Source organism: Leptonotus elevatus, chromosome 1 (genome assembly GCF_054856555.1).
Source record: "Leptonotus elevatus isolate MCC_2025b chromosome 1, RoL_Lele_1.0, whole genome shotgun sequence".
NCBI classification, from domain to species: Eukaryota; Metazoa; Chordata; class Actinopteri; order Syngnathiformes; family Syngnathidae; genus Leptonotus; species Leptonotus elevatus.
Genome location: NC_141239.1, coordinates 28,444,669 through 28,469,724, shown reverse-complemented (window position 1 = coordinate 28,469,724; position 25,056 = coordinate 28,444,669). Strand labels below are relative to the sequence as shown.

The window sequence follows — 25,056 nt, the reverse complement described above, 5'->3', positions numbered from 1 at the left end:
TTTACATTTCACCTTTAATGACAACAATTCATTGAGCAACAAGAACTTAACCGTGCCATCCGCTGCATGGGAATGCTTTCTTTCCACGTCTTCACACGTACACACAAGAGTGAGACACCAGCAGAAGCAGCCAAGGAGCTTATTTGTAAAAAGTTCAGTCTGGCTTGTTCCACCTCGGCACAGAAGAGACAGCATGGATGGGAGAAGGCAGTTTTCTTAGAAAATTAAAATGGCCGAAGTACATGTGTGGGGGTGGTGAGGGGGGTTGAACGGGGGGCGTGGTCTACTCCAGGACCACGGTGCCGCCCACCGCCTCCAACGCTGCTTTCAGTTTCTCCGCCTCATCTTTGGAAACGTTGGCACGGATCTCCTGAGGAAGGGACTCCACCAGCTTCTTGGCCTGGTTTAAACAAAAACAACTACTTACACTCACGTACATTGAATCAGAATGTATGGTTAGCTGTTAGCTCAAAGCTTTTACATCGCTCTCTCTCTCTCTCTCTCGCTCTCTCTTTCTGTTAACCATTGTGAAGCTGCTCCATTTGGATTAAACATTGCCCAAAAAAAAAACAATGCTGAATGAAATGAAATGAAATTCCTCAAAGTCCGGTGGAATTGTGGGACCTACCTGCACCAGGTTCAAGCCTTGGATGCAGTTCTTCACTTCCTTAATGAGTTTCACTTTCTCAGTGGTGTTGACTTCAGTTAACTTGACGGTGAAGTGAGTCTTCTCTTTCTTCACCGGCGCCTCCTCTTCCATGCCCTGAACAAAAAATGTTTAAACTCAACTACAGATGGCAGAGGAATTTATTGCACTTTTATTTTTCCATTAATATTCAAGGTATATTCCAAATATGCAAAGTGAAAGTAGCGGTTAAAACAGAAGAAGAGAAGTAGGAAAATAAACAAGGGTACAGACAACATTTTGGAGTCTTTAGTCAAATGCTAACAGTCACAAAGACTGTACTTGCCAAAAAGTAAAAAAATAAATAATAATTTTAAGTTCCTGAAAAGAAAAAAAAATAGAAAGTATAAATAAACAAAATGTACTTACTTTCAAATGGTTTAAAATCCAGGTGCAAACTTTTTTTTAAGTCTGAATGTCTATCTTTATTTTCATGTATTTTAATATACATATGTGATGCATTTTCAAAATCAGGCTTATATCTCCAAAAATAAGAATTGAGATATTGGTGTATTCCAATTCTACGCTTAAGTTTTGGTCCTTGCATCTTTCAATTGTCCATAGCAACCAGTACCTTAGGAAAAGGATATTAACCCGACATTTTCAGGAACTGTTAAAATATCAGTGGAATGCCAATTCCAATTGTAGGTAAGGCCATCATCCTACAGTTGAACCTTTTAAAATGTGAGGAAGTTTGACATCTCAACTGATGAAATAGAGCAAAAACGGCGACTTTGGCCTCAAGCCCAAAACAACTTTGAAGATCCCATTAAGCCTACAATTCATCTCCTGAGGCATCATCTGCCATGGTTTGCTTGCTGTATTGTTGCAACTCGTGCGTGAGTGGGTGAGGTCAAATCACTGCAATGGGAAACTTGATTTAATTGTGTCAATTCAAAGATGATTTGCTATTTAGTGTGGCCTGTGACAAAATTGATTGATATTTTATCATAGCTTTTTTATCTCAAATGCATTTGGCCACATAAAAAAAAAAATAAGAATGATATGGTGTTTCAGTTCAACACTTTTTTTTTTTATTCAACATAATACATACACTACTGTCCAACATTACAAGTCAATATGCGCTCCGAGCATTAAGGAGGCTGAAGGACCAAATAAGCAATCATCTTTTCATCTTCAAGTATATTTCATAGCCCATATTTGATTTGAATTTCATCCCATTTAAAAGAGCATAGAGTGGAAAAGTGTGATGTCTGGCGAGCCAGGCAGACACTTCATTGGTGACGCGTCGTTGACCCGACGTGACATCTTTCAGAGACATCACATGAAATTCACATCGAGGTGTGATCAAAATATGACATTATTTACGTTAGACTTTTACACCCTTTTAGACCACTTCAGTATTTCGTTCCACTTCAACCCAACTGCTGCACCATGCGTGTCTGCGGGGAGGCACTCGCATGGAGGAGCGTTTAATTCCCTCATGATTGTGTTGCGACATTTTGCTTCAGTGAATGAATGAATACATTACATTAAAAAGAGAAATAGGCTCATTTAAAAAAAGATGCCGCCAACTGAAGATGATCTCCATTTGGATAACAACAATTTTGCAGTATGACAACATTGAAGTAAGCCTGTCGACACGGCCGTGCGTCCACTGTTCGATTTTGTGCGGGAGGGTCACATTATGGCGCATGTCGACTTTTAATGGGTGCTGTGTCCATTTATATAAACCATTTGTGAAGTGACAGGCGAGGAATTCAGGGCGCGTTTTGGAGCAGGCTCCAGAGACGCGCTAGCTAGTAGCTCGGCTAAAAACACCCTAGTTACGATGCACATTACTTTATAAACTACTTCTACTACAACTTAAACTTTTCTACTGCTAGGAAATGAAAATTGACCTTAAGGAGAGTATTTGTGAATTTTGTGTAATATTTTACATGCATCTTATCTAGTATTTAAGTCGGTGATCCTTTTGCATACCACTAGAAAAAGCTCACACGCCGTACCACTTTCTTGCCTTAAGTCACAGGGAAGACTGTTTAGATGCTGCCATTTTGTTAATCAACAGGCTGAGTGGCATACTGTTCTTACCTGAGCTTCGGAAGCAGCTGTTGCGGCCATCGCCCCCACCGGCATCATTCCCACATCCTGAATGTTCAACGTTTTCTGTGGCAAGTGGAAGAGTATGTTAAGAATAAAAAAAAAATTGGAGGTAAGGTTTGTCACTTAGGTAGGGGAGTCGAACTGGGGGCGCGGTGGAAATGTTTGTGACAAAAGCCAATCAGAGTGGGCCTTTTCCTGCTCTCGTTTCATTTGCCGGATGAAACAAACTTCAAGCAACAGAGAGAAACATCGCTAATCATGATTAGGTAGGTGAGTTTACCTTGAGGAGCTCATTGAGGTCCGACACCTCTAACAACGTGAGGCTGGCTATGTCGCTGACGAGCTGTTGGATTTTAGGCGAGTACTGCTTGGGGGCGTCGTCCAGCGACGGCGTAACGAGGAAATCCGAGCAGACGGCGGCGCTTGTCCTGAGTCGCCGCAGCATGCACCACGCCGGCGTCTGCTGCTGCTGAATAATGCGTTGTCTGGGCAAAGACAACACGTGATTAGATACCACCAGCGGACACTTACGTTTAATACTATAGTGAACTGCAAACAGCCCCACACAAATATGTTGAAAATTGTTTAAACTGTAGTAATAAGCATAAATAAATATACGAAATATCATTTTAAACTCATCTTTCAATTCTCTTTAAAATAAACGGATTACAGATCATTTGGTTTTCAAAAAAAAAAGTGCTGGAAGTGCATGTTTATGCGGTGAAGTCTATCTGTAACCTCCACAAACAAACCAAGTTACACGCCTCCACGATTTACAAAGCTCATATCTCAGTAAAGATGCATCACTTCTACATACTTCCTTGACACCAAATGCTTTTTCATCAAATAGGTGGAGATAGCTTCAATGGGGAGAAAAACATGATTTGTCACTAATGTAATGAGCTTTCCAACTCTAAGCCGTTCCGTTCCATCTTCAATTCCACTTATCCGGGATCGGGTCGCGGGGGCAGGAGCTTTAGCAGGGAAGCCCAGACTTCCCTCTCCCCAGCCACTTCCGCCAGCTCCTCTGACGGGATCCCAAGGCGTTCCCAAGCCAGCCGTGAGACGTAGTCTCTCCAGCGTGTCCTGGGTCGTCCCCGGGGCCTCCCACCGGTAGGACATGCCCGGAACACCTCCCCAGGGAGGCGCCCAGGAGGCATCCGAACCAGATGCCCGAGCCACCTCAACTGGTTCCTCTCAACGTGGAGGAGTAGCGGCTCGACGCTGAGTCCCTCCCGGATGACCGAGCTTCTCACCCTATCTCTAAGGGAGAGTCCGGATACCCTGCGGAGGAAACTAATTTCGGCCGCTTGTATCCGGGATCTTGTTCTTTCGGTCACGACCCACAGCTCGTGACCATAGGTGAGGGCAGGAACATAGATCGACCGGTAAATCGAGAGCTTTGCCTTTCGGCTGAGCTCCTTCACAACAACGGACCGATACAGCGTCCGCATCACTGCATCGATCCGCCTGTCGATCTCCCGCTCTAACCTACCCTCACTCATGAACAAGACCCCAAGATACTTGAACTCCTCCACTTGGGGCAGGACCTCATCCCCGACCCGCAGAGAGCACTCCACCCTTTTCCGACTGAGGACCATGGTCTCGGATTTGGAGGTGCTGATCCCCATCCCAACCGCTTCACACTCGGCTGCAAACCGCTCCAGCGAGAGCTGGAGATCACGGCTTGAAGAAGCCAACAGCACCACATCATCTGCAAAAAGCAGAGATGCAATGTTGAGGCCACCAAACCAGACCCCCTCGACACTCCGGCTGCGCCTAGAAATTCTGTCCATAAAAATTATGAACAGAATCGGTGACAAAGGGCAACGTTGGCGGAGTCCAACCCTCACAGGAAACGAATTCGACTTACTGCCGGCAATGCGGACCAAACTCTGACATCGGTCGTACAGGGACCGAATAGCCCGTATCAGGGGGCCCGGTACCCCATACTCCCGAAGCACCCCCCACAGGACTCCCCGAGGGACACGGTCAAAGGCCTTCTCCAAGTCCACAAAGCACATGTGGACTGGTTGGGCGAACTCCCACGCACCCCCGAGGATCCTGCTGAGGGTGTACAGCTGGTCCACTGTTCCACGGCCGGGACGAAAACCACACTGCTCCTCCTGAATCCGAGATTCAACTTCCCGACGGACCCTCCTCTCCAGCACCCCCGAATAGACCTTACCTGGGAGGCTGAGGAGTGTGATCCCTCTAAAGTTGGAACACACCCTCCGGTTCCCCTTCTTAAAAAGGGGAACCACCACCCCGGTCTGCCAATCCAGAGGCACTGTCCCTGATATCCACGCGATGCTGTAGAGACGTGTCAACCACGACAGCCCCACAACATCCAGAGCCTTTAGGAACTCCGGGCGAACCTCATCCACCCCCGAGGCCCTGCCACCGAGAAGCTTTCCAACCACTTCAGTGACTTCGACCCCAGAGATAGGGGGGCCAACCTCAGAGTCCCCAGACCCTGCTTCCTCAAAGGAAGGCGTGTCGGTGGAATTGAGGAGGTCTTCGAAGTATTCTCCCCACCGATTCACAACGTCCCGAGTCGAGGTCAACAGCACCCCATCTCCACTATACACAGTGTTAATGGCGCACTGCTTTCCTCTCCTGAGACGCCGGATGGTGGACCAGAATTTCCTCGAAGCCGTCCGGAAGTCGTTCTTCATGGCCTCACCGAACTCCTCCCATGTGCGAGTTTTTGCCTCAGCGACTACCGAAGCCGCATTCCGCTTGGCCAGCCGGTATCTGTCAGCAGCCTCTGGAGTCCCACAGGCCAAAAAGGCCCAATAGGACTCCTTCTTCAGCTTGACGGCATCCCTTACCGCTGGTGTCCACCAGCGGGTTCGAGGATTGCCGCCCCGACAGGCACCAACCACCTTACGGCCACAGCTCCGATCGGCCGCTTCAACAATGGAAGCGCGGAACATGGTCCACTCGGACTCAACGTCCCCCGCCTTCCCCGAGACAATGGAGAAGCTCTGCCGGAGGTGGGCGTTGAAACTCTTTCTGACAGGGGATTCTGCCAGACGTTCCCAGCAGACCCTCACAATACATTTGGGTCTGCCTGGTCGGACCAGCATCTTACCCCGCCATCGGAGCCAACACACCACCAGGTGGTGATCAGTTGACAGCTCCGCCCCTCTCTTAACCCGAGTGTCCAACACACACGGCCGCAAATCCGATGACACGACTACAAAGTCGATCATCGAACTGCGGCCTAGGGCGTCCTGGTGCCAAGTGCACATATGGACACCCTTGTGCTTGAACATTGTGTTCGTTATGGTCAGTCCGTGACGAGCACAGAAGTCCAACAACAAAAGACCGCTCGGGTTTTGATCGGGGGGGGGCCATTCTTCCCAATCACGCCCCTCCAGGTCTCACTGTCATTACCCACGTGAGCGTTGAAGTCCCCCAGCAGAACGAGGGAGTCCCCAGGGGGAGCGCTCTCCAGCACACCCTCCAAGGACTCCAGAAAGGGTGGGTACTCTGAGCTGCTGTTCGGTGCATACGCACAAACAACAGTCAGGACCCGTCCCCCCACCCGTAGGCGGAGGGAGGCTACCCTCTCGTTCACCGGGGTAAACCCCAACGCACTGGCGCCTAGCCGGGGGGGGGGGGCAATGAGTATGCCCACACCTGCTCTGCGCCCCTCACCGTGGGCAACTCAGGAGTGGAAGAGGGTCCAGCCCCTCTCGAGAGGATTGGTACCAGAACCCAAGCCGTGTGTGGAGGTGAGTCCGACTATATCTAGTCGGAACTTCTCAGCCTCGCACATCAGCTCGGGCTCCTTCCCTGTCAGAGAGGTGACATTCCATGTCCCCAGAACTAGCTTCAGTAGCCGAGGGTCGGACCGCCAAGGCCCCCGCCTTTGGCTGCCACCCAACTCACTGCGCACCTGACCCCTTTGGCCCCTTCCACCGGTGGTGAGCCCAACTCTTAAGACAAATTAGTAAATTTCACTACATTTGGTCCTAAAATTATGTAAGTAATCTTTTTTTTATCTATATATGCAAGTGATGTATAGTGACAGGCAGAACATTTAAATAAAATTCTACTAGATGACTCAAAGTACATTTTTGTCAAATTGTTACCATTCATACAACAGAATTTTTTTTTATTTAAAATGAAGAAGCGCAAATTTCACAACAAATATATAAATTAGTGGGTTAATTGACTCAATCATAGTTATGTCACTATTGGGGTGTAAAACGCCTTGCCAACATGTAGAGCCCCATTTGAAAATTTATTTATCCACATTACTGATTCCTTTAACGTACTGGTCACTTTTCAACAACAATAACAAAATCACAGCTTTTTATTTTTAAGTGAAGAAAATGCGTGCGTTTTCAAAACGGTGCGAGAACGTTACCTACCTAGCATCATTACACAGAGTGACCTTGACTGTCGTCAGCAGAAATAGTGTGACGAAAAACAAAACACTAAATATGTGAAACATGTGGAAAAATTTCCAAAATAAGTGCACAAAATGTCACCTGACCTACATACTGCTATCAATGGAGATCAGATCTAAGATGTATAGTATTACAACAAATAAACTATGCTAACAAGAGCTAACACTGCAGTTCAATAACCAATTTGCAGTTCATGCAACACATTTGTCAACAAACATGATTAAGGCTTGGTTTTACTGTTAAGTACACGCCGAGTCTCCGTCGCCATCGGCCGGCTGTCTGCCCTTGACGAGCCGGTCGGATGCCGAGCTCCTTCCACCGCGGGCACGGCGTTTGGTAAAGCGGCAAGTGCAGATGCAAACGTACCGGTGGACGCTGGCCGCGGCCCGCAGCGCCGTTCGGAGGCAGCGTTTGGTGCAGTACATGCTAAGCGGTGATCCGGAGTCTTCAAGTCGTAGCGTTGCCCTTCGATAAACGACCCCGTTGGTCGAAACCAAGTTACTGTTTTACACAAGCGGCTCTACCTCAAAAGCACATGGCGCCCTCCTCAATGAAGCTGACCTACCCAGCATGCATTACGAAGTACGGGTGCCCGCGTAGACCGAAATACTCTAGTTAAGTTATCGCTTTTCTTGTTGTTGTTGTTTTTTAATTGCTGGAAATTGGCAGAACAGCCGAAAGATAAGATATACTTCAGTAAATTAAGATTAGTTAGAAATGTGAGTCATAATTCAAGGAATAAATCCTCAAGTACCGAGTTACTGAACTTTTTTCCATGGGAAAGTCAACCCAAAAAATGTCTTTACAATAATATGTTGTATGTGCCCCTACTAGATTAAACACGGCATTTTCAATAATATTGCGGTAGTGGAAGGCGTTAGCACGTGCGGCTCGCCTGTTTTCTGAAGCTGAGTCAAGATTGGTCTGATTCCTGAGCAACTGTGATGTCACAGCAAGTGGCAAATGGTCACCCCTATTGATGGATAAAAACGGGTGGATTTATTTAGCTGTTTAACTTATTGCAGAAGCGCATTACAGTATTAATGAGAATGCCGTGTTTAATGTAATGTCATTTCCCCTTGATTAAAAAAGTTATTATTATTATTATTATTATTTTAAAGCATGAATGTAGACAAAAATAGGCATACGTTAGTCATGTGAGTATCATGTTTGGATACTTTAATGCAAATAAAAAAATTGTGACATTTTATTTGGATGTGCTGTTTTTTTCTCTTTTTAATACTTTGCCAAGATACTCAAAATCAAATGTTTTTGTTTGTTTTTTAAATTATGATGTCTGTAATAGAAAAGAAAAAATATATAAGAGTAGAACAGTAAAAAGTATGTTGCATTAAAACTACTGAAAAGACAAATTTATCGCAAAAGTTACCTATGTGAATATAATGTAGTAAATGTTGTGCGCTACTACCCACCAAGCAGCAAGTGTATGTAGTGTGTCACAAAGGGAATCCTCTTAAGTGGGTAATCTGGGATCCATCTGCCATCACTCACTTGTCACCTGGGTCAACATGCCACATCCTCCATTTTATACCTGATCTGATTGTAAGAAAGCAACCCTGGGGTCAACTTCAGCAGAAGACACTCCAGGGGGTCTTGTGGCTGCTGTCCCTGCTGCAGGCCATGCTGCTGACTCCTCAGGCGGAGAGGAACTGGGAGGGAGTGTGCTCGGTGCTGCAGGAAGCGCTGGAGGAGCAGTCCCACCGGCAGCTCTTTGCCCTGGAACTGGGATCCGGAACTGGGCAGCATGTCATCCGCTTTGCCCAGAAGATGCCCTTCGTCACCTGGCAGCCATCGGACATCCAGGAGGAGGCCCAGCAGAGGTATGAAAAGTTGTGTATACACTATCCATAAAATATTTGTATTATACATGCTGCTTACATGTGCAAGTGTCAACATTGCAGCATCAAGGCCTACATCGCCGCAACCAACGTGACGACGGTCCTGCCACCTGTGCACCTGGATGCCAGTGAGCCATGGGAGAAGTGGGCGGGGGTCTCTCGCAGCTCCTGTGATGTCATTGTTGCCATTAACCTACTGCAGTACAGCCCCTTTAAGACCGCACAGGTAGGCTATAACAATACACTTTGTCTGAGTTTAAACCAAATGCAGCTCCGTGGATGTTTGGTTAGTTCTTACTTGCAGTTTTAAAGGCATGGCTGGTAATAATTAGCACCATCTAAAGATGAACTAATAATTCATTCATTAAAAAAAAAACTATTGATTGCAATAGTATGCAACAAAAAAAAAGTCCTATCACATCAGCATACTTTTTATTTTTATTTTTATAAATGTATAATAGGTCTAGCAATAGGTAAATGTTTGCTGACATGCTGAACTTTGGGAATGTAGTTATCCCTGCTTACAACTAGTGTCCGACCTAATGGATCAACCGCCGGTGCGCCGCGAACCTTCCACTGCCGGGGCCTGCATGTGGTCGCTTAGTCCCGTGATTTGGCCTCCCGCCGCTTGTCGCCCTCTGCTTTGGTCTAGAAAAAATTACTAGCTTCTTCCACTGCTATATAAATAAAGATGACTTGACTTTTTTTTCTGTCCCTTGCCGGGATGCTCCCTCGCTCATGCCAAATAATAATATTGATGGTAGGTTTACGAACTTTGGTCTCTCGCGTCGTTTTTGCTGTATTCTACTATTTAGCGACATCTACAGTGGTCAACTTTTACACACTGTACCTTTAAGGTTCTGGATTAGAATCTTGGCTTGACCTTCCTATGTGGAGATTGCTTGTTTTCTGGATTCCTCACAAATTCCCAAAACACGCATGTTTGGTACATGGAAGATTAAGCTCTTTAGGTCAAATGTATTGCCTGGAGTGTTGAAACCCAGAGATTGAGTTGACAAGTTTAAAATCATCCACCTGTTGCATCTGATGATCTGCGTGCTGTTTTGGCAGCATTTCCATTTTCATCATATTTAAACTTGCCTGGAATGTCTTTTTTCTTTTCAAGGGTGTTTTCAATGGGGCAGGTCATATCATCAAACAAAATGGTCTCTTGGTGACATATGGGGTATGTATCACACACTTAACTCATTCACTGCCAGCACAGTTAAAATGGAACTTTGACGTCTATAACCGTCAATGGCAGTGAATGAGTTAATAAAAGCTTTTAACGGCCAAAAAGATTTTTGTCGTACTTTATTTCCCAGGCTTACGCTATTAATGGCACCATTACGCCACGTTGCAATGAAATCCTCGATGAAGAACTTCGCAAAGTGTAAGTTTAGCTTGATTAATATTGTGTTTGTGGAATATCAATTAAGCAGCTAAATCAACCTGTTTTTATCCATCTCGGGGAATGCCCATTTTGCCACTCAGGGCTTAGGTAAGGAGTCAGAACCAACCATGGCTCACCTGTGTTTTGTTTGGTCACATTGTCATTCGCAAGCAGAGCTGTGATTGGTTGTTACCTGAGCAACTGTGATGTGTCAGTATCAGTTGACAGCAATTAGTAAAATGGCCACCCCCCGAGATGGATAAAAACAGGTAGATTTTGCTCATTGATTCATATTCCTCAAATGCAATATTAATCCGGATACTGTGCTTAGCCTAGTGGAGCTACATAGAACATATTGTAAAGAAAATTATTGACGCGACTTGCCCTTTAAGAGATCAAGTTGGTGTGTTGTAAAATTGTCATTATACTGGCTGAATTTTTTTCAGATGGGTGGGGGGGTATAGGAATAAAATAAAACATTTACAACATTAAAATATGTATATAATGAATTGAAATGTAAACTAAAAGGGCAAAAATACTTTCAAAATGTACATTCATTTAAATGTGATGAAATATTCTGACTTCAATCCGGCTTATTAAAAATGGGCATTGATTTAAATGAAACATTTTTTCAATTTATTAATTTCATGTGACATTTAAACTGTGCAGTAATTTAAATAATTCAGAATATTTTTTTCCCATATTACATGATTTTTTTTAACATGAAATATCTTTATATCATATCTTATAATTTGGTAATTATTTCACTGTACTAAAAAGCACCATGTCTTTCAAGAATTTACCAATTTACATGTACTAGTCTTTTCTTATAACTCATTTAGTTTTGGCATTTTTAAAATTGAGAACTTCTATTTTGCATGCATTATTGATTTTTATATAGGAAAAGTGGTATAGAAAATAAATTCATTTGAGATATAATTTTGTATGTAGTCTGTTAATTGTGCATCTAATCAGCATGCAATACACCGTATGGGTCAAGATGCCACTCAACAAAGCAAGTATAATAAACTAACATCATAACATGGAGAGTGGCGTACGTCATCGCCTGTAGTTATAGCGTGCTGCTACTCCCGAGATCTAAAACGACCTTCAACTCTGATGTCCTGACCCTCAGGAATCCTGAGTGGGGACTTCCGGATGTGGATGTACTCCGACAGTTGGCCTATGCAAACGGGATGCGTATGGAAAGGATGGTGAGTCGCGTACATTGCAGTGTCAAAAGTGACGACAAAAAAATACCATCATCATATTTGTCATACAGGTGGAGATGGAAGAATGCTACAAATGCCTCATTTTCAGAAAACTATAGAAATGTGTATCACTGTATTCTTTATTGACAAGAAATAAAGGTATCATGATCCGTACGTGACGTGTTGTTCTTGAGCCCAACAAGGACAGAAAAAAAAATGGCGCAAGTGGACAATAAGAAGAAGATATTTATTAAATATAAATTTAAAATGCAAGCCAGACAGATGGCTTTAATGGAGTAAAGAAAGACCACAAACTTACAGACGTAGCTGATTGGTGATCTGCGATGGATTACATGAGAAGCAAAAGCGTTTCCACTTGTCCTTGTGCACCCCCGCACAGGGACTAGAGAGATATTAACGGATATTTACAGCAGGAGAGCTGTCATCATGTGGATGAAATAAATGATCAGTTTGTACTAGCGGTATCGCTTCAGTGCTTCAACCGTGAATCTTTTCCCAACTATCTTTAAATATCGCAAACAATTCACAACGAGGAAAGGCAAACAAAAGAGGCGATGTTAGTTCATGTGGATGAAGAAAAGGATGACTACGATGGAACCACCAATCGGAATGTTAAGATGTGAACCTGACGATGAGAGAGCGCTGTTCATTCCAACCCATTTCACTGAGCTTACTCTCAAACACACACACACACACACACACCTTGTAACATCTCAGTCAAAAAAATAAAGTACTCAGTCAGGCTCCACTCCGGAATACACTTTTTTAAAATCAACATGCTTTTCTTTGCACTTAAAAGTCTTTTTTTGTCCTGTAATTAGTATTTTCTTATTTCATTGTTAAGAGACTATTTGTGAAGGAGGAAATGCAAAGAACAGGTAACGAGATGCGGGTTAGCTCACCCACTCCCACACTAAAGTAAAGAGATCATCACAATATTTCATTTCACATCGCCACGACATGACAGTGAAGTGGAGGTGTGACCGATTAGGAGAGAGGGGTGTGTGTGTATATGAATGTGTGTGTGTGTGTTGGGGTGTGTGGTAGTAGTGTGTGAGTTGCCTGGTCACAAGCAAGCAGCAGCAGCTTTCAGTCAAACGAGATAAGCTGCCCCTCCGCATTGCCGGGGACCAACTGGGGAGGAGGGTGGTGCTGCTGCTGCTGCGGCATTTGCTGTGGGGGCTGCTGTGGTAGCTGCTGAGGGCCACTAGGGGGAGCCACCTAGAACAGACAAGTCAAAAAGTTCAACCAGACAGCTGTGTCCAAATGTCCACCTTCATCCCCTAAGCCCTTATTCCCAATATAGTTGTACTATATAGTTGCTGAATACTTTGTATATAGTGTCCTTATTCAGTTTGGCGATTCGGATAGCTAGCTGACTACCTAACCTTGCCTGCAAGATGGATTCTCGCGGGAGTTCTAAGTTCACAAACCCCCGAGAATCCATCTTGTGCCGAGCCCGCAGATTTCACAGATGACAAAGCAATTCTATGTCACTACACACAGAATGTGTTGCAACGTAAACAACAGCGGCGTACATACAAATAAAGTTTTTACAAAATGTATTCAACTGGAAATTATTTTTGAAACATGAATCTAATAGTTTTGTTCGTAACAACCAAATAAATCATATGGAGCAAACTTGTTATTACAGTCAGGGTTCCTTTTAAGAGGTAAAATAGACTCACACCACTTTTGTGGGGTCTTGCATGCAGCAGGGCTCAACTATGAACAGTGCTTCTATTTACAGCTAATAATGCCAAAAAGTATACAGAGTTGGAAATTTGATAGTTTTTATATTTAGAATAAAATGTTGCAGTGTGTCCGGAGTGTGTATCTGTGATTTATTTTGTTTACATTTACTTTAGCAACACCATGTAGACACACCTATTTTTAATTGGAAAATTTCACTCAATCTCTGTACAGTATGTGCCGATTATCAGAAGCTATTGCTGGCTTTTGTTGTTTTGTTTTACTGTTAATGCATTACAGAGTCATACTAACTGACCTGTTGATACATGGGCTGCTGACCAGACATGTACGGCTGTTGGATGGCCATGTTGGGATCCTGCCCCGGAAGTGCCGAAATCATGTTTTGCATGCTGTAGGATGGGTAGCCCATGTAGCCCATGCCGTTGGAGGGGGCAGCCTGGGTCATGGGGGCTAAGTTTTGGGCCTGCGACGCCACATTCTGTACAGGGGGACGAGCGAGTGAAGGAGGGAGGGAGGGAGATAGAGAGCGAGAGAGAACAATTAAGCGGAATGATGCTTGGTATTGTGACCACAGTTGTTCAAAATCATGTCAAGATTTTATTTGGACTCCTGAGTAGCAGAAGCAGACCTGGTAGCCTTGCGTGGGTGTGGGCTGGTAGTTGGAGTAGGGTGTACTGTTTGGCGGAGCCTGACCAGGAGGAGGAGCGGGCTGTCCATTGGTGGCAGCAGGCGGATACATGTACGCATTCATACTGGGATCTAAACAAGCAACAAAACAAAATTGGTCAGAAACCAATCAAACTGAGGTGAAGGTGACGCCTTGGGCTACCTGTGGTAGCAGCTGGCATGGCCTGGTACTGTGGCGGTGCACCCTGGCCCTGCTGGCTCATGTAGAGGTTGTGCATAGGAGAGCCTTCTACAGAGTTGGCTGGACTGAAGGTGCCTGGGTAGCTAGGCGGACCTCCGGGCTGGTACACCACCCCGCCTGGTACGTTGGGAGGCAAAGACTGCACCTGTAGAAGGATTACGCTGAATATTAGACTTTTTTTAAACGGTTGGCTCGGTTGAACATTTTGTTGTTTGAATAGTTGGTGCCACTCTGGCGTTTTAAGTTTCAGTTTTCCAGTAAACTTCACTAACGCATGTGAGTTGAGGCCCCCCAATTACCTCCAAGTGACATGATTTTCTCGACAGCAAGTGTCTGAGAACAAACGTTCAGGAATATGAATAGAATGGGGGCTCACTATAACTATAAAATGGTGGCAGGCTTTGTGTGTGTGTACCTGTGCGTAGGGCAGAGCGAAAGCGGGCATCTGAGCTCTCATCTGGATGGTGTGCTTCTGCTGCTCCAGACGCATCTGGCGCTCCTTTTCCTGCTCCTGCAGGCGTTGGATGGCCAGCTGCCGCTGCATCTCCAAGTACTCCTACAGCGCAGAAACAAAACACTTCTTAGCACAGTGACAGCTTGGCAACATGCGTGACATATTGGAAGGTCCACGACAGTAAGGAGTTTTTAGGATTTTGCCTTCATAAGCCAACACAATGGGTTTGAATTAAAATGTGAACTACATTCAGTTGCAATTTAAGACATTCCACAAGTAACGCAATTATCAAAACAGATTTTCTGAATAACAGAATGAAAAAACCAAAGTGTAGAGCCCATGGTGCCTATGTTTTAAAAGACATCTTGGGTAATAAATGAGCTCATTTTGAGTGCAATTGAATATTTACACAAAGATAAATTTTTCAGATACTTCTGCGCCCCTGACAATGGAGGCAATCCATTGCCAAGTGTCCAGTGTACGGTGGGCTGCAGTACCTGCTTCTTCTGCCGCATGATCTCCAGTTTTTGCGCCAGCTGTATCTGTCTTTGCCTCTCAGCCTCCTCGGCGGCGCGGCGCAGTTTCTCCCTGTGCTCGTCCCTAAGTGCGTTGAGGGCCGCCCGAGCATCACGTACCTGAGCCAGCTTGTCTTGTAGCCCCTCGTAGTACACTGCCGGTACCGCAGATTATTGAAGACATGAACAACAAACAGAAAGAAAAAAAAGGCCAGACCACTCACGTCGCTTTTCGTCAAGTTGGTTGAGGATGTCCAGGAGCTGCGGGTGCATGTTGTTGATGGACTGGAAGAGAGACAGGACGGCGCTGTCGTTGGTGATGCTGCGCCCCCGCATGTGGTTGCTCTTCATGCGGTTCAGGAAGGTGGTCACTGCATTCTGTAGGGCCTTCAGGAACTGCTCGTGGTTCTCCTCTGACTCACCGTTCTGGTACTGCTGCTGGAGAAGGTCATGTTGGGGAGGTAAAACGCCAAGTCACTTGTAAGATACAGTGCATCTGGATAGTATTTGCAGAGATTCACTTCTTCCACATTTTGCTATGTTGTAGCCTCACTCCAAAATGGATTCAATGAATTGTTTCCTCAAAATTCAACACACAAATACCCCATATTGACAATGTTTGTTTGTTTTTTTGCAAATGAAAAATAAAGTGAAGCACTGCATTTTATTGATTAAATGAACACAGTACTGATAGCAATAATGATAACCAAGTCGTCCTGCAAAGGATCCCAGCCTAAGATCTGAGCATACCTCCACAATGCTGACAGGCTGCATGGGCACGTGAGCTTCTACGGGCTGGCTGACTGGTGCGCTGACCGGTGCACTAACTGGTACGCTGACAGGTGGCGTGGGTTCGGCCAGCGCTACGGGGGCTGGCGCTGAAGGTGTGGGACTCTTGCGGGCCTCTTCCTGCTTCTTCTCCCAGTACGTTCTGTTGAGGTAACGGGCCAGCTAAAACGAGGCCACACAGCAAGCATCAGAGAAAATGCATGTATGGATTTGAAAATATTAATAAATAAAAGAGAATGCTTTTATGAAATGTAATTGAACTGAATGTCTCACACACGGTAATACAGTAGTGTGTGTTTACTAATGTTTGACTTTGAAGGGTATACTGAGAGACATCAGGAGCTCCGACTCCAGTTTGTTAGCGTATGCTCCTTGCGATATATATATATATATATATATATATATATATATATATATTATATACACACACATATATACACACACACACACACACACACATATATATATATATATACACACACACACACTAGTACTTTTGACATCTCTGGATGTAGTCACATGTAGTACACGCTTCCTTTAACGACTCGTTAGCGAGTTGTTGTAGTAGCAGCGTTTTGCAAACATCTTTATAGCCATTTTCAGGTTAGTGATTTATTAGCATAGCATTTGGTTAGTTTATTTTTACGGTATTTCAAAAATAAAAATAAATTGTAGTTTATCAGAAGCTAAAGAACACATCTTAACCAGGGGTGCCTATAATTATGCATTGGCAGTGTAAATCTGTGAGTTAAATTTCTGTTCCCGACAAAGTGCATACATACACATTATGGCTGAACGATTAATTGCATTTGCAATTAAATCGCGGTTTGACAAAACGCTATTACGCAATCGTGAAAGGCTTCGATTAAAATGCCCATTGAAACGTAGCGGGAGGAGAGAAAGAGGGAGCAGGAACGTCACCGCTGTATTTAAAGCATGGCGCCATAAGTGCACGTAATTTTGGTGAGTTTTTTAGTCTCATGAAACCTTGAGATGAGTTTCTAACATGTTTAATCTGTTTGATATTGGTTTTAAAACAACACTTCACCACTGTGAGTTTTGACTTTTCGGCTGCCGTAGCGTCGCGTGTTTTGTAAACTGAGTGTACACCCAAGTGTGCGGCAGCGGCTGATAAATTTGAGTTGTCCTATATTTTGAGGTTAAATAGGTCTGTATGTGGCCATATGTTGTGTCGTCCGATTTCATGATTGAAAATTAGGATGCTGGATGGATGGAAATGATTATTGCTCGTCATTACTCACCGTTGTTTAGGAGCCGCCGTAGCCTCTTTTATTGTACTTTTAATGTAGCGTTGGTGAACTAATCAGGCCAAGCGGCAAACAAACAACTCTTTAATAACAATTTGCAAGAAACTGTCGGCCGCCAGAAAACAACAGCTCCGAATGCGCTTAACTTACCAAAACAAAAGTCTGTGTTGCGTTCACAGACCGTCCACACCATAGAAAACTACGCAACCTGCGACCCAACCACGATTGCTACAGAATGCTAATGTTTTTTAAAATTAAACCGGACAATGTTTCGTCATATAAGCAGGTATAATTTTACTTTGCCTACACTTTAGCATGTGTGAGTATACTGACTGGAGATCACTGTTTTATTTTTTAAATATGTATATTGAATTTATTTATTGATAAATAAAGTGCTTAAAAAGTGCAGTGTTTACATGTCATGTTTCATGCAACATGAAAAATTGGATATGTTGAAGTAGTAAATTGTAACTATAACTGACTGTTGTGGGGGGAAAACTGATATAATGGCTTCATTTGCCTTTATCTTAAGGTCCTGTATAATCTATAATAGATCTGATATTGTACTTTATTATAATTAACTTTTTGTTGGGTAAAAAAATCATCGAAAAGGACGTTGGGAAAAAATTTCGCATATGATATCGCAATCGCAATTGGGGGGGGGGGGGGGGGGGGGGGCGCAACTAGATTATTTTCCATAATCGTTCAGCCCTAATACACATACATACATCAATTTAAAATATTTACCAATTGACTATTAACTGTATAAAAAAAACAATTAAAAATGTTGAATTTACCTCAGGGTCGACTTCTTCGGCTGATGGAGCAGAGGAATTCTAGATTGTAGAAAGTCAGTTAAAAAATTTGCATCATGATGGTTACACAGATATTGGCATGCAGCGCATCTTACCATAGGAGGCGTGTAGAGGGTGCTGACTGGAGGTGCCGAGGAAGTGACCGGGGTGGGGTCCGCCTTGATATACCCAGGGTAAGAGTTCTTCTGCTTCTGCAAGTGCATATTCTTCTTTTTTAGACACTTCTCCCTAATCAGGCAGTAGTAACTTCAAATACATGTGCGAGGAGGCGTCCTACCATTCGCTCTTTTTCCTCAGCCTCACTTTGGGAGAGGGCGATGGCCAGCTGCAGCTCTTCCTCCTCTTGCAGTGCTGCTTCGTCTCTTTTTGGAGGCATCTGGACAATCAACGATAACACTTGGATTGTATACATCTAGCAGTACAAATCACTCGTAGGATGCACACTTTTGTGTTTGCAAATAAATAAAAATGTTATTTGCCTTTACTTGTGACTGCTGGGAAAGCGGGCTAGTGAGATACTCCGGAGGCAGCTCGGCAGCGGTGGTGGACGCCGGTTTGTTCTCTGCTTTCCTAAGCGAAGGAGAGGAAGGGTGGCTGGTGAGGGGAGGGATTGGGGGAGGACAAAATCTTGTGAATGAAAACAGGAAGCATGACACTGGGAACAACATCAAGTTTTATGGAACAGTTCATATGACACACACCAGCACCATGTGATACAATCTTGTCAAATTGCCAATGAAAAACTACTTTGAGTTTCGACTACAGCAAGTGCCCTGACCTAAACATTTAATCCGTTCAGCTGACACACTTACGACTCGAAACTAGAGATGCTCTGATCGATCCGCAATTTGTGAAATGTGTGATCGGTGGTCGCTGATCAAAGCCGTTAACGTAAGACTGATCACCGCAACTGCCAATAAAAGCAATGATGTCGTGTTCTATGACAGTAATTCACATCGTTTCTTTGTTCCTTTAAATTAATGTCACACAAGAAGCAACACTACATGTATTAAATATGACTATTTATTATTTATATTTAACCAGCAATGCTCAAAGCATTGTAAATAGAGGAATTGACCTGAAGGTAACCATTTTACACACAATCTAAAGTCATGGTTTGCTTAAAAAACAAAAAGGACAAATGCGAGCGTTAAATATGACATACATACAAGTACTGGTAACACAAACACACTCACAAACACTAATGTAGCACAAAAGTAATATATATATATAACAAAACAGTTAGTACGGCAATCACTGAACGTGACTTTTTGAGACACATGGCGACATATTCTTAAGCCACTACGCTAAATAGTTCACAGCATATGGTTTGTAACCTTGAAACATCATGTCAGGTATAATATATTCATGAACTGATGACATCCTGTAGCTGTAGTATGAGAATGTGGATTTGTATTTGTCGAAGCTTAAGTCGCCAGGTACTCACTTGTTCAGCTGCTCAAAGCAGGGCTCACACACACGGACCTCCTTCTCTATTCCGAACTTGGGGATGGTTGAATACTTCGAGGAACACTTGCCGCAGAAGATCTGCCCACAGGCTCGACAGTGGTGCTTTGAAAAGGAAGAGAAAGCGCAATCCAGGTCAAGCTCCCCACGTGGGCCATAAAAATACTGCTCTGATCACAAGTGCCGGCTGAAAGAACTGTGGGAAAGTCCACATGTCCCATTTACAGGCAAGCCACACCTACCTTTCTTGTCATCACTCCAAACTGGACTCTGCACCGGTGGCATTCCTCAGCATCAACCCAGTCCGGGGCCTGAATAAACCAAAACACACATACAGCTTGTTATGTCTGATATGGAAGCACAAGACAAAATGGAGCTTTGTCCCTTCTTTTACTATACCACAAGTCAATTGAAATTGAATTGAATTAATATGTTTGTTCTTCCTGGTCTTGGGAGTATACAGTCTGCTAACTATATGTGCTACCTATTATTTGCTGGTGATGCCTCAAACTTTTGCACAGTACTACACAAACAGTATTAAACATGACCCAAAATAAATGAAATCTTACTCGTTCTGCTGAAAACATTGCATCACTCTCCTTAAACTCGGGGAACACATGACCTGTGGATGAAAACATTCAGCACACACTGCACATTAATCAATGCTAACATTGCAATGTGATAGTCACAGTATCTGCTTGCTACAATGCTGAGAGGCCTCAACAAATTAACCAATTTTGGCTGGGAGCGCATTATTGAGTTTCTACCACTAGAACTGGGAGCGCTCTTCTACCTTTAGAGCCGGGAAAGCGGCTACGTCATTTTGTGGGTGACGTAGGCCTCGTAGCATTTCCTGGAATTTTATTCGAGCATTCATGGCTGACGCAGATTCGCAGGAGTTTATCAAATACCATAATTTCCAGACTATAAGCCGCGCTAGCTAAACTTGGGAAATACTCTTAACTCAAGATTGTTACATGTATAAGCCGCAGGTGTTTTAATGTTACCGTACCGGTACATAAGAGCTCCTACTATCACAGAGGGGGTTGTCGGGACAGAGATGAGTCTTTGGGAACGCAAAGCATCCCATTTATTAACATCTGAACAGCATTCGTGAGGTGCACAAATAATACAGTGCACGTCCTGCAGTCAAAGCAGTAGTACCGTATAACAACAAAACAAAACTTACAGCGCTTGACGATGCAAGAATGTCAAATGGCTAAATGAATTCCGTTTAAAAGTGCTTGCCTGTAGGACGGCAGTAAAGGTGCATTAATAACACGGCTGTACAAATATACATTACTTTAACAAAATAACCAGCCTACTATAGAAGAAAAGTCAGTCATTACCGGGATTTCTCGTGCCTTCGTTGTCTTCCTCAGTGTCTGAAACAAATAGGCCCAGATTGGCCTCGTCAGCCCCTCTCTCTCTCCTTTGTTGTCGCTCTCAAAGCCAAAAAACTCTTCCTTGTCAGTGTCAGAATCGAACAAGGTCGATTGCATTTAACTTAAATGCAGCATCTTAAGCACTTCTCCATTTATTTTCCACGAGGGCGCAAACTGTCTCGCTCTCGTTCTCTCTCTCCTACTATATTTGGGCTCATTTGGTTTGGTTTGCTCTGCCTGGCGCTCTTGCGCTGCCTTTATAGTACGCCCCCTTGTGACCTGGTGGATAAGCTGCACCGTTGTGTTCACGCAGGGTCATATACAAGTGAAAAAAGTAGCGGCTTATAGTCCGGAAATGACGGTACTTCAAACCAGTGGTACCCGTTGACAGTGACATATGTTTGTAGACAATGAGGATGTTGAAAACTTCAACAGCTTTGAAACAGAATGGACGACGGATAATTACCACTTGATTCCCTGAGGTTATTACAACTGCGCTGAAGGTAAATACTCAAAGATATATATATAGTTGGTTTATAATAATATACTTACCGGTAGGTTTGTGTGAAAGGCATAGGCGTAAGCTCTCAAATGTTTTAGGAATTATGTTTCTATCTGCTTCAGGAGCTGAGATATCAGGGATTGACAATATTGTTGAATTTTATAGGCAAACTTCAGATTTTCGGGCGTGATTCTAAAGTCACCTGTAGGTTTTAGAGCAGCGGTGGGCAAACTCTGTCCTCGAGGGCCAGAATCCTGCAGGTTTTGGAGGTTTTCCTCTTCCAACACAAGCTGATTCCAATCAACAGGATCGTTATCGGGCTTATGCAGAGCTTGCTGGCGAGCTGATCATATATCAGCTGTGTTGGAGAAGGAAAACATCCAAAACCTGCAAGAATCTGGCCCTCGAGGACCGAGTGTGCCCACCCCTGTTTTAGAGGCATGTTTTGGCAGGTGCTTTAGGCTTTAATGGGTTAATTGAAGTCATTTTTAACTAAATTTCCATGTTACATGATGGTGGAAATAACAGACATTGACATGGTCACTTACCTTCCACTTTCATGATCTGATAGGTGTCTTGCACCACTTTGTATTTGGGCTCGTTGCGGAAGGCGTGGGCCCAGGCTTGGATCAAGTAAAGGATTTTGTTACGGACATTTGGTTCCGTCTGTTTCTGGTGCAAGGAAAATTACATTTAAAAAACAATACATATTATTTCAAGCACAGTGGAACAGCACAAAAGTGGTTGTCCTGCATAGTACAAAAAGATGAAATACAATAAGTTTGCAAATCAATTTCAAGTCAAGTCTATTTACAATCAGAAAAATGCCTAGTGGAAATGGCTCTGTTTGCTGACCAAACCCAGTAAACAGGTGTGCCGTGACTGGTCGTTACCGGTTTCCTCAGCATGAGTGATGTCATCTTCAGTCGACAGCAAGTGGCAAAATTCGTTTTTAAGGGTGTTAATTGTTTATGAAAAATAATGAAGTTGTCACCATTAAATATAGACCAAATATCTTCTCACTGCTGAAAATGGCTCAATGAGTCAAGTATCCCTTTAAAACGATTGCATTGTCGGATAATGGTGGTGCGTCAAGTCGTTGAGATACACACGCACACACACGCTAAAGTAGATGTGCTGGGTCATGTAACAAGAATATGAGCTCATCAAATATTTGCCAGCTTACACTGGAATGTTTGCAAGATAGGAGGAGTTGTGAACTAAACTTCAGACTAAATGTGGTCGTGCTCACATGCATCTGATGGTGAATCAAATGCATGTACAGTATACAGTAACTTCTGGACTTATACAACACCTTGATCAGATCCTTCAGCTCTTCCATGGTTTGCTTACACGCTACCTCATCATGAACAGTTTGCCCACAGTTCTTAACCACAGACTCAAGGACCTGAAGAGGAAGGAAGCATTGTTTACTTTTTTTTTTTTACTCGCTTTTACAGCAGTATCACAGCATGATGTGTTAAAATATTACATGACTGTAGTCTTTTAACAGTATTTTTTTTTTTTTTTACTAAAACAGAAACATCTTACCTCAAGTGCATAGAGGGCCACATGTGGATTTTTGTCATTCAGCTTTTTCTTGATAGCACCAATTGCATATTTCGCCCTGATGGGAAAGAAACACCAATTCAACCATTAAAAAAAACACACACACACATTGAGCAAGACAATAAATCAAGTCAGTTAGTGGCTCACTGGGTGTCTCCTTGTCGAATGAGATCGCAGATTTGCAGGATTGATTCCCAATCGGTCTCCAGGAGCAGCTGACTGGTGGCCTTATCTGAAAATTATTACATACGAATGCATTGGTGAACCGAGAAAATGTGATTATCATTGATACCGTATTTAGCGTTTCTGGGAGTGAACGGCTGTCGCCAGCTCCTCTCTGTATTCTGTGATGTGGCAATGTTATTAGCATAGCATCAGGAGCTCAAGTTAAGATAGTCGTTATTGATATGATCCCACCCTGCTCGAAAATCAAATAAGGGTTGTTTCCATCTGACCATGTGATTGGAAATAAAATTTTCATCCGATCTGCATAAAATGTGTTTACTAGATATTGAATATATTGCCCAAAATAACAGCAATAACTTAGTTTACTATATTATACATTAGCATTTCAAGTTCCTAAATAACAATATATTCTGGTGCCATTTTTATTATATCACGAAAATCTGGTATTTTAACAGGTTTGTGTAGACTTTGTAAATCTACAGTTTGATATGATTCATAGACTTTGTGGAAAATTACTGACGTATTTTTGGTGGGCCTACTGAACTACTATATTTTAATTTTTATAATTATAATGGCACTTGAAGAGCCAAGCATTGTGTTAGATGCGGTTTCGTGCGAGAAAAAAAACTGAGAAACACTGAGTTGTCGCACAACCAGATCCTGAAGAATTGCTGTTATAAAGACAACCTCATTTGATTGACGTTGCCAAATGACTAATTCATTTAACCAGATCCAAACCTATTGGATTTATTATAAAGCCGTTTCGTTAACACAAAGCTCTGTAAAAACAATTCAAGTGTCACTTCACAAATCGTTTAGATTAACTGTTTGGTCGTCATGTTGACGTTGCTTTATTTTCAAAAGGATGCGAATAATGTTTACGTTTTTGTGCACGGTTAAAATGACTGTTAATCTTGTCGCTCGTACAATTCACTTTAATAAAATTGATGGCATCTTTCTTGTCTTAATGATCTTTTACACAAACTGGGATTGTATCGCCTGTTATGAATACTAGCGAGCTAATTTGGGCCTTAGTCATCGGCGGTCAATTTTGTTAGCAGCAGGCTAAAATTAGCTTGGCCTCAGCGCCACAGCCCCAGCTCTAAACAATACACTGTTGAAAACTCGGTACTTTTACAACATAAAGTCAACTACTACTAACATGACAAATTATCTCTGTGACTTACCCAGAAGCCTCTCGAATGTACCTCCGCCTTTCCCCATAGTTGACCGAAAGTCTTAAAGTCGCTGTCGATGTATGTATATTTCCCCTACTCAGCGTCCGCTGTTATTTTCGCAGTTTTAGCTTAGTGGCTAATGGCTAGCGTCAAGTAGCCACGGAACAGAACGCACTGTACGCACAGCAGCTGTGCACTGTTTCCACTTCCCACTTCCGGTGGAGAAACGTCAAGGTGCCAAAGGGCGAGCGCCCTCTGCCGTAAATCCAGAACACTAAAATATTGGCGAAAGAGTGACTTCAACAGCGTGACAACTTTGAAACTATTTCATTAGAATCCCCATCGTGACCTTCATTAAAATACAGTGGGGCAAAAGGCAAATCATTGTGCAGGACTGAATAATCTATAGGATCCTGAAGAAACAGGCAGCATTGAAGACGCAGGCAGAGCGGCGTCACGCACTGTGCGTCACGTCCTGCATTGCACGTGACATTACTCTTGAGTGGCTGCTTTTTTTTCTTTAAAATAAAATAAATCTTTATTTAACAAATTGAAACTAAAAGCTAAAGTGTCTGCTTGACGTACATTTGGAAACTTATGGTGGGCGTTACAATTTAAATGATATTGGTAGACTACATGAAAAGAAAATAATTGTTAGATTGAGTAATAAAATGTGAGATAATTAAA

General features: G+C 43.3%; 3 protein-coding genes across 9 annotated transcripts; 1 reads left to right on the top strand and 2 right to left on the bottom strand.

The window, feature by feature from the left end:
- On the bottom strand, positions 1 to 7,753 carry mrpl12 (mitochondrial ribosomal protein L12). Of its 2 annotated transcripts, none has more exons than XM_086087333.1 (5): positions 7,543 to 7,753; positions 3,033 to 3,237; positions 2,741 to 2,815; positions 629 to 763; positions 1 to 400 (listed from the first exon to the last, which is right to left on the bottom strand). In XM_086087333.1, exons 1-5 carry the CDS (start codon positions 7,599 to 7,601, stop codon positions 284 to 286), a joined length of 591 nt encoding a protein of 196 aa, XP_085943459.1. In that variant the 5' UTR covers positions 7,602 to 7,753; the 3' UTR covers positions 1 to 283. The 2 variants fall into 2 exon arrangements, with proteins under 2 accessions (XP_085943459.1, XP_085943543.1); XM_086087417.1 differs by having other exon boundaries at positions 7,414 to 7,552.
- Positions 7,754 to 8,677: 924 nt separating this feature from the next.
- On the top strand, positions 8,678 to 11,813 carry LOC147181493 (methyltransferase-like 26 B). Its single transcript, XM_086088963.1, has 6 exons — positions 8,678 to 9,017; positions 9,099 to 9,261; positions 10,162 to 10,221; positions 10,361 to 10,428; positions 11,564 to 11,642; positions 11,711 to 11,813. The coding sequence occupies exons 1-6, from the start codon at positions 8,818 to 8,820 to the stop codon at positions 11,756 to 11,758; spliced, it is 618 nt and encodes a 205-aa protein (XP_085945089.1). The 5' UTR covers positions 8,678 to 8,817; the 3' UTR covers positions 11,759 to 11,813.
- A 54-nt stretch (positions 11,814 to 11,867) lies between these two features.
- On the bottom strand, positions 11,868 to 24,775 carry hgs (hepatocyte growth factor-regulated tyrosine kinase substrate). Of its 6 annotated transcripts, none has more exons than XM_086088867.1 (20): positions 24,379 to 24,775; positions 23,153 to 23,237; positions 22,988 to 23,063; positions 22,752 to 22,844; positions 21,985 to 22,108; positions 20,119 to 20,171; positions 19,792 to 19,860; positions 19,530 to 19,654; positions 18,562 to 18,676; positions 18,360 to 18,458; positions 18,178 to 18,273; positions 18,065 to 18,103; positions 15,961 to 16,161; positions 15,435 to 15,645; positions 15,193 to 15,365; positions 14,657 to 14,797; positions 14,203 to 14,386; positions 14,002 to 14,132; positions 13,669 to 13,851; positions 11,868 to 12,881 (listed from the first exon to the last, which is right to left on the bottom strand). In XM_086088867.1, exons 1-20 carry the CDS (start codon positions 24,413 to 24,415, stop codon positions 12,750 to 12,752), a joined length of 2,367 nt encoding a protein of 788 aa, XP_085944993.1. In that variant the 5' UTR covers positions 24,416 to 24,775; the 3' UTR covers positions 11,868 to 12,749. The 6 variants fall into 6 exon arrangements, with proteins under 6 accessions (XP_085944993.1, XP_085945020.1, XP_085945028.1 ...); XM_086088894.1 differs by having other exon boundaries at positions 15,435 to 15,648; positions 18,562 to 18,652; positions 24,379 to 24,773; XM_086088902.1 differs by having other exon boundaries at positions 15,435 to 15,648; positions 18,568 to 18,652; positions 24,379 to 24,773.
- Positions 24,776 to 25,056: the final 281 nt, after the last annotated feature.

Coding starts and splice junctions, on each gene's coding strand:
- hgs (XM_086088858.1), bottom strand. CDS start 24,415: ATGGGGAAAGGCGGAGGTACATTCGAGAGGCTTCTGG. Junction 23,238..24,378: donor TACATTCGAGAGGCTTCTGG/GTAAGTCACAGA, acceptor AATAATTTTCAG/ATAAGGCCACCAGTCAGCTG. Junction 18,104..18,177: donor CCCTCTACACGCCTCCTATG/GTAAGATGCGCT, acceptor TCTACAATCTAG/AATTCCTCTGCTCCATCAGC.
- LOC147181493 (XM_086088963.1), top strand. CDS start 8,818: ATGCTGCTGACTCCTCAGGCGGAGAGGAACTGGGAGGGAGTGTGCTCG. Junction 9,018..9,098: donor CAGGAGGAGGCCCAGCAGAG/GTATGAAAAGTT, acceptor TCAACATTGCAG/CATCAAGGCCTACATCGCCG. Junction 10,429..11,563: donor GATGAAGAACTTCGCAAAGT/GTAAGTTTAGCT, acceptor CCTGACCCTCAG/GAATCCTGAGTGGGGACTTC.
- mrpl12 (XM_086087333.1), bottom strand. CDS start 7,601: ATGTACTGCACCAAACGCTGCCTCCGAACGGCGCTGCGGGCCGCGGCC. Junction 2,816..3,032: donor ACCTCAATGAGCTCCTCAAG/GTAAACTCACCT, acceptor CACTTGCCACAG/AAAACGTTGAACATTCAGGA. Junction 401..628: donor AAGGCTTGAACCTGGTGCAG/GTAGGTCCCACA, acceptor TGTTTAAACCAG/GCCAAGAAGCTGGTGGAGTC.